Genomic DNA, 13,110 nt, shown 5'->3' on the forward strand with positions numbered 1-13,110 from the left:
TAAAAATAGGCCTAAAAATGATAACAAAGATTAAGTAACCCGACAAATAAAAAAAGTTACTACATTCTACATGTGCAAAAGAGGTAAAAATTGTGTCCTCGTTTATGACCAAATCTTTCTTCTGCATTTTTGGCCCAGTATTCCATTGACAAATTCTGGTCTCCCTTATTATCGGACTCAAATAAATAGCACCATAGGGATCTATGATCCTGATAGTACAAGACATTAGATCTGTGGTTGGGTCTGGATCAGAACTCATATTATGCTGAATCTGCCCTAAACAAGATAATGTATACGTTAGATTTCCGATTTTGTGAATCTCAGAGTATAGGAATAGTTGCTTTGAGATTTTCCCCCATTACATGGGAACATAATGATAAAACAGGATTTTATTCACAATGCTACATCTGATATATATGAAGTATAACACTTACAGCTGCTGAGTGGAAATGTGCTGTTTATTTGCTCCATCACATCGGTTAGGTCTGTGCTAGTGTTATGCGGTGGGGACAGCACGCCATCTGTGAATCAAGGCAAAAAGAGTCAAAAATGAAATGTAAAAAAAACCTTAAACTGAAGTCTATCAGGGTTCCAGTGGTTTGCTATGTTAATAATGAAATGTCTGCTATGCATGGCTAATATCCACAATGAGATTCATTCCAGCACAGACTTCATAATTGCTGCTCGGAGGAAAATTAAAATTATTCTATCGAGCTTAGTGACAATATTTAGATCTCGAGAGTGGTGGGCAAGAAATGTCTGTGCAATCAATTGCTTAGCTCCACTTCACTGCAGAATAATCTGTAATAACTCACTCGAGAATGGAGGAGTACACAATAGAAAACAGAAGAGGGCCATTTGTATTCATTCTGGGCAGAGAAAAATGATCAGTAAAACATCAGAAAATATTTTACCTTCATTTCTATATTTTACTTTAATGTTGTAAGATATTGAGATGATCATTGACTTTTTCCATGTGCAAATTTGATAAGCTTCACATAAACAGCAGTATACAATCCTTTGGAATATCCTAATATCAATCCATGAAGTCTATAGACATTGCTCGAGGACCAATCATGTTTCCTATATAAAGCTAATAAAATTAAAGGGGTTGTCCACTACTAGGATATCCCCTCCTCATTCCACGTTTCCTTTAGGTAAAATAAATAAATCTTTATTTTTATATAGCGCTAACATATTCCGCAATGCTTTACATACATCAGGAACACTGTCCCCATTGGGGCGCACAATCTAAATTCCCTATCTGTATGTCTTTGAAGTGTGGGAAGAAACTGAATTACCTGGAGGAAACCCACGCAAACACGGGGAGAACTTACAAACTCCTTGCAGATGTTGTCCTTAGTGGGATTCGAACCCAAGACCCCAGCGCTGCAAGACTGCAGTTCTAACCATTGAGCTACCGTACAAAAAAGCCTATACTCATCTCTGCGGTTGCCGCCATTCCAGGCGTGCTGGGGATATGTTCCCGGAGCTTAAGTGACATTGTGTCCAATTAGCATCAGCTTCTGTCTCCATGCCTTCGGACACAGGAGTAATCAACAGAAAGGGAGTGTCAGCTGCAGCTCTCACTTCCTGTTGATTAGCTCATTTGTCACTGTGGGGATGGTGTTCTTGGGGTGAAGAGCTGTGTTGGTTTGGCATCAGACGTAGGGTTTACCTTGATGGCCAAAAAGTTACATTTTGGTCTCATCTGACCACTGCACTTTCCTCTATACACTGGAGGACTCTCCCATGTCTCTTGGCAAAATTTAAACGAGCCTTCCAATGTTTAGGTTTAAGTAAAGGCTTTTTTCTGGCCACTCTTCTATAAAGGCCAGCTCTATGGAGTGTAGTGTATGGCTTATTGTGGTCATATGGACAGATACTCCAGGATCTCCTTGAGAACTCTGCGGCTTTTAATGGGTTAACTTTGGTCTCTGTGCTGCCTCTCTGATTAATGCCCTCCTTGCCCGGGCTGAGGGTTTTGGTGGGCAACCCTCTCTTGGCAGGTATGTTGTGGTACTTTGTTATTTCCTTTGATGATAATGGATTTGAGGGTGCTTCGGGGGATCATTAGAGATCGGTATAGTTTTTTTTTAGAACCTAACCTTGACTTGTACTTTTCTCTGACTTCTTTGGAGATTTCCTTTCTCTTTATGGTAATGTTTGGTTAGTGGTGCCTCTTGCTTAAGGGTGTATATACTGTGTATGTACACTGATAGCCGGCACTGGCAGTGTGAGAGCGGCGGACGCTGGTAACGAAGGTAAGTATCGGGTAACCAAGGTAAGGGCTTCTTGGTTACCCGATGTTTACCGTGGTTACCAGCGTCCACAGAAGCCGGTTCCCTGCTGCCTGCACACGTAGCAGAGTACACATCGGGTAATTAACCCGATGTGTACTGTGGCTAGGTGTGCAGGGAGCCAGCGCTAAGCAGTGTGCGCTGGTAACCAAGGTAAATATCGGGTTGGTTACCCGATATTTACCTTAGTTACCAAGCGCAGCATGCTTCCACGCGTCGCTGCTGGCTGGGGGCTGGGGGCTGGTCACTGGTTGCTGGTGAGATCTGCCTGTGTGACAGCTCACCAGCAACCTGTGTAGCGATGCTCCAGCGATCCCTGCCAGGTTAGGTTGCTGGTGGGATCGCTGGAGCGTCGCTTAGTGTGACGGTACCTTAAGTTTGTGGGGCATAAAGAGAGCAACATAGTTTATGTCTTCTGGATAGAAAAGTGCAGTCATCTACACTACTCTATCCAGATAATGCTATCAATGGGGTTTCCATGGGAGCCCTTAGAAAACAGATCCCACTATATACTTACACAGTGGCATAGATTGGAGGCATCAATCAGTGGAAATCCGTCTTATACAACCTCCTATAGTATAACTCAATACTTGCTGTGCATATAGAGAATAATCTAGTTTACATGCACAAGACCGGCCCTGCTCACAGTTGGGAAGTGGATACAATTGGATCCAGTCCAGGTATTTCTCTGTAAGCTAAATACATAAGCAAATGCATAAATCTCTCTGATAGTTTGCTTCAATGTATCTCTCCAAAGTTCATTTCACAGAACATTAGATGTAGTGGAAATGTATATATCTTTGCAAATTTTAAGAATATTCCTTCCCTTTGCTTCCATCCTGTGAATGCACATTTTCTCTCTCCGTGCTTGCTGAGAGGGCAGGCTCTTCCCGGTGTGATGGAAAGTATGGATTCATGTCTGTTAGCAATTAGAATATTCCCCCTGTTGCTCCCTTCCCATCTGAAACACTGAGTGAGAAAAGTCAGGCACATAACCCCTATTCTCTATATGTTTCAAACTAGATTAATTTATTGGTGACCAAGAAGGTTTGTAGGAAGCCTGTAGGCAGGGAAATAAAGGAAATTACCGGCTAATAGAAGGTGAGAAAGATGTTGCCTTGCTCTAATAAGATTTATTACCAAAGTTTAGGAATTTACACGCACCACTGAATGCTGCAAATACAAAAACAAACACACTGTAAGGGCCATAAAAACACCTCGCTAGAAAATAGCCTTTCAGTGCTGGGGTCCTCAGCTCAAAATTATTTGGCACAGAGGGCGCAACCAGACACAAAGGGTATGGAGCCTGCTGACGTCAGCAGTGTTTTCAGCCGAATGTGAGTCCTTAGACACCTGTCCTCCTGCATTAGCTATGGAGGAAGAGGATATTGCTGGTTGCGAAAGGGGGAAAGGTAAAAAGATTTTTTAATGTGTTGCAGAAGAGCATCGGCATGGGGGACAATATTACAGAATGGGGGACATATTACAGGATGAGATATATTATTATAGAAAGAGGCCAGCACGGGGTAAATTATTACAGGATGGGTGCTGGACATTGAACATTATAACAGGATAAGGGACATTATTACAAGATGAGGAACATTATTACAAGATAGGGTCCAGGACAGAGGATATTATTACAGGATGTGGAGCATTATTACAGAATAGGAGCAGGAGAGAGGACATTATTACAGGATGGTGGCCAGAATGGACATTATTACAAGATAGAGAACATATTTACAGGATGGGGGACATTTTTACAGGAAGGGTGACATTAATAACGTAGGGGGGTCAGAATGAGGAACATATATTACTGGTTTATGGTAGCAAATAGGGGATAAAATTACTGTAGTAAGAAAATTGGGGGATGTTACTATTTGGAGCCAATTGGGGGATGCTGTTACTGTATGGGGCCAATTGGGAGACAATATTACTGTATGAGGCCAAATGGGAATGTTATTACTGTATGGGGCCTTTTGGGGGACGTTATTACTGTATGGAACCAATTGGGGGACATTACTAGGCCAATTAGGGGACATTATTACTATATGGGGCCAGAATTGTGGACACTATTACTTCTCAATGGGGGTCATAAATAATATTCCTCATTGTGGCTGCTCATACATTACTAATTTATGGAGCTACAATATGGGGTATTATACCTATATTGAGGCATAAAAAATGGAAGCTGTTACAGTAGTGGTGTATATTACTAGTCTATTATTGCCACTGGGTGGGGGCAATAATGTTGTATTTGAGAAGAAAGGAAGAAATTACTACTGAATGTGGGCGCAAAGATACATTTTAAGATTGCACAGGAGCCACAAAAGGAGATATAAACATTAATATTGTATTTGGCCCACAGTGAAGGGCATAAAAGAAGACATTACTACTGTAATATATATATTATTTTTATGGTTGTTATAGAGAGTACAAAAGGAAGGTGCTATTACTATGCAGGACACCAGGGCAGTACTTTGCACCTATCTTCTTCATTTGGAGAATTGTAAAAGTGGGAGAAAAAGTGTGGAGGGTGCTGCATAAATGATCAGTCATAGTTGACTGAGTTACTTTCTGCAGAGACAAGTCCTGGCTCGAAAAAGTCACAGCCGTCTGCACCGGAGAAAAAGAGAAGTAACTGGATTTACCATATACTGTACAATATACAATATACAGATCTACTGCTTTTAAAAAGTTTACTGTGAATGGGCTCATTGAGGGAACAGAGGGAATTCTTTACTACATACTCCACGTACATCGTGCTGTAGACTTGATGTAAGACCTCCCGTGTGCTCACCACCACTTATGTCAATATTAGAAAACTAGAACATGGCTGTAATGGTGCTGAAGAAATCACATTGTTGTTCTTCTCTAAACACCATTTGAGGCTTTCTGCTAATTAGATTTCGGTGCCAAGGGCCAGGAATGTACACTGGGTCTTTTCCATATCTGTGATTCCTCACACCCTCTGCCTGCCTCTAGTCTTTGAAAGACTGGTCACTGATGAGACTTCAAACAGAGGAGGCTGATCACTCACACACCGGAGGCAGGCAGAAGTCCAGGGGAATCACAGACAGGGAGGAGAAGACCCAGTGTACAGTCCATGTGCGTCAAAATCTAATTAGCAGAAAAGTTCAAATTGTGATTAAAGAAGAACAACAAAGTGAATTTCTTCACCAAAGGGATCAATGTAATCAATTTTACAGCGCTATTACAGCCAATTTACATTACTAAATAATGGCGAGAGGTCCTCTTTAATACTGTGTTTTTTCTTTATAATGATCCGTATGGTTTATTATTCAGTTACTATGTAATCCACACATTGTGTGGTGGTTTTTATACCCTTCATGTGGTTTACTATTGTTTTATTTTTTATTTGTTTAGCGGACTAAGGCTATGTGCGCACGTTGCGCAAATACATGCAGTTACATGTGCTCTTCAGATCGCTGCAGAAATTTCTGCAGTGAACTGTACGCAACGTGCGCACATAGCCTTATTCAGTAACAATATGGTGATATTTGTTAATTAGTAACTGTATGACTATCGTCATTTATACGTTTTTTTTCTCTTATTGTCATGTTTTTATGAGAATTATGTATTTTATCTATAGTCTTATTTTATTTTAATGGGGGATCAAGAATGCCACAGACACTCATATATCTGATAAAACTGTTGGTGGGTGCCCAAGTCCATATTTTGCACCAAGGCTCATAGGGCTCTAACTATGCCACAGGTGGAGCGCCTGTACTATGAGGGGCAAGCCTTAATGTAAATAGCTATTACAACATTCTCTATATCGAGCTAAATACATGTTAACTTAAAGGCGCTCCAAGAGAACGTTGAAAAAGACCGGCTTTCATCTCCAGAAAGTCCAACTCAATTAGAAAACCTGTAAGCGTTTTGGTCCTGGTGACAACAGCTGCTGTTTATGTGCGGGAAATAAATCACTCTAGTAAACCTGCTTCCCACCTGTCTGCTGAAACTGTAAGCTGTAATGATGGTCAGCCGAATATCTTGGTGCTGGCGGCTGCTGCGACACCAACAAAGAGACTCCATTAACCCTGGATTCTGACTCCGGCTGAAAAAAAAAAACCCCATAAATTTAAAGTAATCTGCTTGAGACTGAAACAATATATGCAAAAGTAGGACAAATGTAACAATAAAATCTATCGTAAATTTAAATATATATAAGAGCATTAATATACTGCAACTCTGACAACAGTCTACAATTGAGCAGTAGAGGCAAACCTGCTATAGTAAAGGAATAAGAGCACAAAAAAATGATGGTAAAACTTCCCCTTCTACACTTCATTATATTCATTTTTTACATTAGTAATCCTTTAGTCTCCAACACTGCCTATAGTAAATAAAACCTAGAGCCTATGGTGGTAGTACAGGGGTTAACCCCATCATGCCATGGCTATTTTTCATTTTAGTTTTTTCCTCTCCTTCTTCCAAAAGCCATTACTGTTTTACTTTTCCGTCAATATTGCCATACGAGGGCTTATTTTTTGCAGGACGAGATGCACTTTGCATGACACCGTTCCTTTTACTGTACTGGAAAATAGAGTACTGGAAAATAGAGAAAACTACAAATTGCGGTGAAATTGCAAGAAAAAATGGAATTCCACATTTTTTTTTTAAATTTATCATGTTTTCTATACGGTTAAATTGACTGACAATATAGCGGGCTTTACACGCTACGATATCGTTAATGAATTATCGTCGGGGTCACGGTGTTTGTGATGCACATCCGGCTTCATTAACGAGATCGCAGTGTGTGACACTTATGAGCGACCTTACACGATCGCAAAAGCGGTCAAAATCGTTTGCCGCGGAGAGGTCGTCCTGAAACAAAATATCATTTTCTGCTCAGCTCAGTGGCGAAGTGGTTCGTCGCTTCTGCAGCACCAGGCATTGCTGTGTGTGACACCGCAGGAGCGACAACCATCACCTTACCTCCGTCCACTGGAAAAGGAGGAAGGAAGGAGGTGGGCGGAATGTTCCGGCCGCTCATCTCCTCCCCTCCTTTTCTATTGGGCGGCGGTTCAGTGACGCTGCTGTGACGTCGCTGTGACGCTGAACGAACCACCCCCTTAGTAAGGAAGCAGATCGCCGGTCACAGCGACGTCGACGAGCTGATATGTGCGTGTGACGCTGCGGTAGCGATAATGTTCGCTACAGCAGCGATCACCACATATCGGCCGTACGACGAGGGCGGGTGTTATTGCGCTCGACATCGCCAGCAAATGCTAGCGATGTCGCAGTGTGTAAAGCCCGCTTATGATTCTCCAGGTTAGTATGAGTATGCAAACACCAAACATGTACAGCTTTTTTTTATTTAGGAAGTGAATTTTTTTTCAGACATTTGTAAAAAACATATACCGTATTTTTCGCTTTATAAGACTGCGTCAAATTTTGGGGGAAAGTAGGGGGTACGTCTTATAATCCGAATATACGGGGGGGGGTGTATATATATATATATATATATATATATATATACACACACACACTACAGAGTCCAGGGGAGGTGGTGGCAGCTCTTGAGCGGTGCTGGGGGCAAGTGACAGCTGGGAGCGGCAGCGTTTGATCTCCTGCTCCCGCTCATATAATATGCACAGCCGATGTCCATCTCCGAGGTGCTGAAAGCGCACTACGGCGATGGGCTGGGGCAGCGCGCATATTATATCTGCCTGCACCCTCCTTTCATCGCACATGCCCCCCCTGTGTTAGCTATGGCCCCCGTGCTGCTGCCCATAGTAAAATAAAAAAGCTTTACTTACCTCCAGCACTGATCTGCGGTCTCCTGCTGCTGCTGTCTGTGATAAGGCACGCAGAGATGATATCACTCTGCCGTGCCGATCACATGACCGGCCGAGAACCAGGAAATGCAGGAGGCCGGAGCTCAACCCCGAGGAGGGAGTCACGAGACAGGACAGTGCTGAGAAGGTAAGGAAAGAGTTTATTTTACTAAAAGCAGCAGCCTGTGTGCAGTCACAGGGGGGGCCGTGTGTGCAGCCATAGGGGGGGGGGCCGTGTGTGCAGCCACAGGGGGGGGCGTGTGTGCAGCCACAGGGGGGGCCGTGTGTGCAGCCACAGGGGGGGGGTGTGTGCAGCCACAGGGGGGGGGGGCCGTGTGTGCAGCCACAGGAGGGGGCCGTGTGCAGCCACAGGGGGGGGGGCGTGTGTGCAGCCACAGGGGGGGGCCATGTGTGCAGCCACAGGGGGGGGCCATGTGTGCAGCCACAGTGGGCCGTGTGCCAGCCATAGGGGACATGTGGCACCACTAGGAAACGTGTGCCAGCACAAGGGGGCTAAATTCAATATAAGGTGGCCATATCCAGATTAAGGGGGCTAATTTTAGGATGGGGACTATGAGGGACATATACCCTATATGATTTGTTAGACAGACACTGGCATTATAAGACGGACCCAATTTATTAAAAAATTCTCTATTCCTTCACCAAATTTGGGGGTGCGTCTTATAATGAGGTGCGTCTTATAAAGCGAAAAATACGGTATATATATATATATATATATATATATATATAATTGGCTTGTGTCACCGTTTTCTGACAACAGTAATATCTCCATTTTATTGGATCTGGAGCTGGGTGAGGGCATATTTTTTTGTGCCCTGAGCTGATGTTTTCACTGATACCATTTTGGGGTGGATGTGATGTTTTTGATCACTTCTTATTGCATTTTTTTGCAATGCTCCAGTGGCCAAACAAACACATAATTTTAGAGTTTTGATTTTTTTTCTCATTACACCATTTACCAATCGGATTAGTGTATTTTATATTTTGATAGAATGGACTTTTACACATGCAGTGATCCCATATATGGTATGTGTATTTTTTTATTGTTTGATTTTTAATGTGGCAAAAAAAGGGGAGATTTGAACTTGGGTCTTTTTTTATTTTTTTCCCACTTTTCACTGTATTTAATTAGTCCCATGGACCGGCGGTCACAGGAGAATCATGACAGGCACAGAGGTCATCAGACGTCTCCCAGCTATCATGCCTACACATCCAGGTACATGTACATCACATGAATTGAAGGGGTTAATATATGTCATTAAGGGGTTAATATTCAACTTAATTTCCAACTTACACGGTGGGCTATGATTACTTAGTGGGTATCATTTTGTGTATATATTTTATACTATGCAGTATAAATATAAATTTTATTGTTATTGCGTCATAAAGGGGTTAAAAATGGTGGTAAAAGGAATATTTGCCTTTCATTTCAAGGGAATCTGTCACCGGGAATTTGCTACCGAATCTGAGAGGAGCATAATGTAGGGGCAGAGACCCCGATTTAAGCGATGTGTCATCTACTGTGCTGCTTTTTGTAGTTTCTGATTTCTCAGCTGGAGATTATCACTAGAGGACTACTAAACTGGTGCTAGGTAGTCCAACTATGCTCCCAACAGCTTCTGTGTACACTGTGCATAGGTAGAAAGCTGCCAATCAGTGGTGTGGAACAGAGCTCAACGTGAACTGATTAGATCAGAGAAGTAGTAGATCTGCAGCAGCTAAAACAGGGATTTTATGTAAACTGCAGTAATGAGACCAATAAGTGATACATCTCTGGAATCAGGGTCTCTGCCCTTATATCATGCTGTTCTTATATGTGGTAGCAAAAACCTGGTGACAAATTCACTTTAATTTTATGTATGTTTCTCTTAATAGGTAAAACAACTTTAGAGGTCAGAACATTCGATTTTACTTGATATACACTTCTGTCTGAGCATAGTAAAGCAAATCCTCCATATAGTGAGCCAAAATGGAATCCAAACAGAAAGTTTTTAGTAAAATGTGATATTATAACACATCTCTGCTTGAATGAAAGCCATTAAGGGTGCAATGGACTATAGAAAATCTATTTTAACAAACTGTTCATCATGTCGAATGTTTTGGTCTCCTGTAGCTCAGGGCAATAATACAGCAGGGAAGATAAACTGTAGAAATGTGTAAGTCATTATTGGGGAACGGGTTACAGAAATTATGAAAAGATTGAAACTAACAAGCGACTTACATGCCCCTAGGACTCTGACCTTGTGAATTGTAAGAAAATTAATGAATCATTAAGTACACAGTATAACTACAAATTAATGTATAGCTGTCAACATGAAGATGACCTAGCAAATGGGAAAGAACACATACCGTGGGGACATTTATTAAAATGTATGAGGTATATGGTAATGATCCCATAAGAACCAGTCACATGATGCCCTGAATTATTAAAAAGAAAATCAGATTGGTTGCTGCTGGCTATACCAAGTATTTCCACCAGCTTCTGCTCTTCTGCAAAGATTTCTGAAAACACTTTAAGGAGCGCATATTTAAAGTGAACCAGGTTCATGCTGCCCAAACCAGGGACATCATGTATTAGACTCCGTTCACATAGTGCTTTCTCCTATGGTCAGTGGCTCGGTGGGGGCTTACGTCTGAATCCCAGCAAAACAGGATTACGGTGTATGTGCAGACAGGCCCCTGAATGTAATGATGCGGACAGAGTCACAGTGTGCTATGTCAGCATATATGGCCAAAATTGATGCACAAATCAAGGTGGGCCTCAAGACGCAGTCTACTACGTCTTGCTGCCCATCTCCAATCGGTGTATATGGCAGAAAATGATGCAGAACAGAGAAACTTTGATTCTGTCTACATGATTATAGTCAATGGCCCCGTTTAACGGGGGCTCGAACGAAAGCACCAATGGACCCACTGGCCGTAAAAGAAAATATTATGTGAACCCAGCCTCAAAGGCTGGGTCTGTTACTGCAGCCAAGTATATTTTACTACGAAATGTTGCAACGTTTCAGAGCAAACATACACTGAAACCTGGGATGATGCAAATAGCATGACTAGTCCAAGAAGCTGGTCCCCATAGTCTTCCACCTGTTGCATTTTCCTAGTCCTCAGGTCTCTTCCTACATGGAAAAGCCATATCACAGTATGTGTTCTTTTAAACGCTGCAACATTTGTGAGGCAGGCTGCCCATGATTCGGGTAGCATGAATCAGCTGACAGCTTCCCTACTAAGAAAAGAAAAAAAAAAAAATATATATATATATATATATATATATGTACAGACCAAAAGTTTGGACACACCTTCTCATCTCTAGAACAACTGTTAAGAGGAGACTTTGTGCAGCAGGCCTTCATGGTAAAATAGCTGCTAGGAAACCACTGCTAAGGACAGGCAACAAGCAGAAGAGACTTGTTTGGGCTAAAGAACACAAGGAATGGACATTAGACCAGTGGAAATCTGTGCTTTGGTCTGATGAGTCCAAATTTGAGATCTTTGGATCCAACTACTGTGTCTTTGTAGAAAAGGTGAACGGATGGACTCTACATGGCTGGTTCCCACCATGAAGCATGGAGGAGGAGGTGTGATGGTGTGGGGGTGCTTTGCTGCTGACACTGTTGGGGATTTATTCAAAATTGAAGGCAAACAGAACCAGCATGGCTACCACAGCATCTTGCAGTGGTGTGCTATTCCATCCGGTTTGCGTTTAGTTGGACCATCATTTATTTTTCAACAGGACAATGACCCCACACACACCTCCAGGCTGTGTAAGGGCTATTTGACTAAGAAAGAGAGTGATGGGTGCTACGCCAGATGACCTGGTCTCCACAGTCACCAGACCTGAACCCAATTGAGATGGTTTGGGGTGAGCTGGACCGCAGAGTGAAGGCAAAAGGGCCAACAAGTGCTAAGCATCTCTGGGAACTCCTTCAAGACTGTTGGAAAACCATTTCTGGTGACTACCTCTTGAAGCTCATCAAGAGAATGCCAAGAGTGTGCAAAGCTGTAATGAACCAAAAGGTGGCTACTTTGAAGAACCTAGAATATAAGACATATTTTCAGTTGTTTCACACTTTTTTAACTATTTCATTCCACATGTTTTAATTCATAGATTTGATGCCTTCAATGTGAATCTACAATTTTCCGAGTAATGAACATAAAGAAAACTCTTTGAATGAGAAGGTGTGTCCAAACCTTTGGTCTGTATATATATATATATATATATATATATATATATATATATATATATATATATATATATATATGACCAATAACATCTAAAAGCCAAATTCAAGTCAACTTATAAGAAAAAGACCATATGGCAAGTGACTGACCCAATGGGGATTATCATCTGCTTGATGTTTTGAGCTCTGTGGAATTAAATAGGATCTGTCAGAAAGTTTCTACTGTAATCTTATGGCAGCAATATGTAGGGGCTTAGACACATATTTTTGCGATGTTCCACTTGTTAACCTATGTGCTGTTGTTTAAATACATTGAATGTTTAATCAGCAGGAGATTATCACTGCTGGACTAGGTGCCTGTGTGTCTCCTAGTCTACCCACAGCCCTAGAACTAATTATCACTTTGGCTACACTTTGAAAAAAAGTTTGGTTCGGGACCTAAACTTGACCCCGGACACCGAACCCCATGTATATCAATGTTGAAACAAACTTTTGTGTTGTAAAATGGCTGTAAAATGGTTGTAGTAAAGGCTAAGGGGCTTCAAAAGGAAACAATTTTTGATAACCAGCGCTGGTAAAGTAGACAGCTGGGGGCTGCAACCATAAGCTGTCAGCTTTACCTTGGCTGGTTATGAAAATTAGAGGGGATCCCATGCAGTTTTTTTTCAATTATTTAAAGGGAATCTGTCTCCAGGTTTTTAACACCTAATCTGAAGCAGCATAATGTAGGGGCAGAGATCCTGATTTCAGCGATATTTACTTACTGGGCTGCTTAGTATAGTTTTGATAAAATCACTGTTTAATCAT

The 13,110-nt window shown here is 41.9% G+C and overlaps 1 protein-coding gene across 8 annotated transcripts in view; it reads right to left on the bottom strand.

Annotated features, from left to right (window-relative positions):
- The window catches only part of UTRN (utrophin), a 1,025,654-nt gene that overhangs the window by 18,898 nt on the left and 993,646 nt on the right, over positions 1–13,110 (bottom strand). For all 8 annotated transcript variants that reach the window (XM_075339520.1, XM_075339517.1, XM_075339516.1 and 5 more), the window contains 2 exons: positions 6,270–6,378; positions 435–521 (listed from right to left, as the gene is read on the bottom strand). In XM_075339520.1, coding sequence (XP_075195635.1) covers positions 435–521; positions 6,270–6,378 — 196 coding nt within the window. The remainder of the gene's footprint in view (positions 1–434; positions 522–6,269; positions 6,379–13,110) is intronic.

This window comes from Anomaloglossus baeobatrachus, chromosome 3 (assembly GCF_048569485.1).
Source record: "Anomaloglossus baeobatrachus isolate aAnoBae1 chromosome 3, aAnoBae1.hap1, whole genome shotgun sequence".
Taxonomy (NCBI): domain Eukaryota; kingdom Metazoa; phylum Chordata; class Amphibia; order Anura; family Aromobatidae; genus Anomaloglossus; species Anomaloglossus baeobatrachus.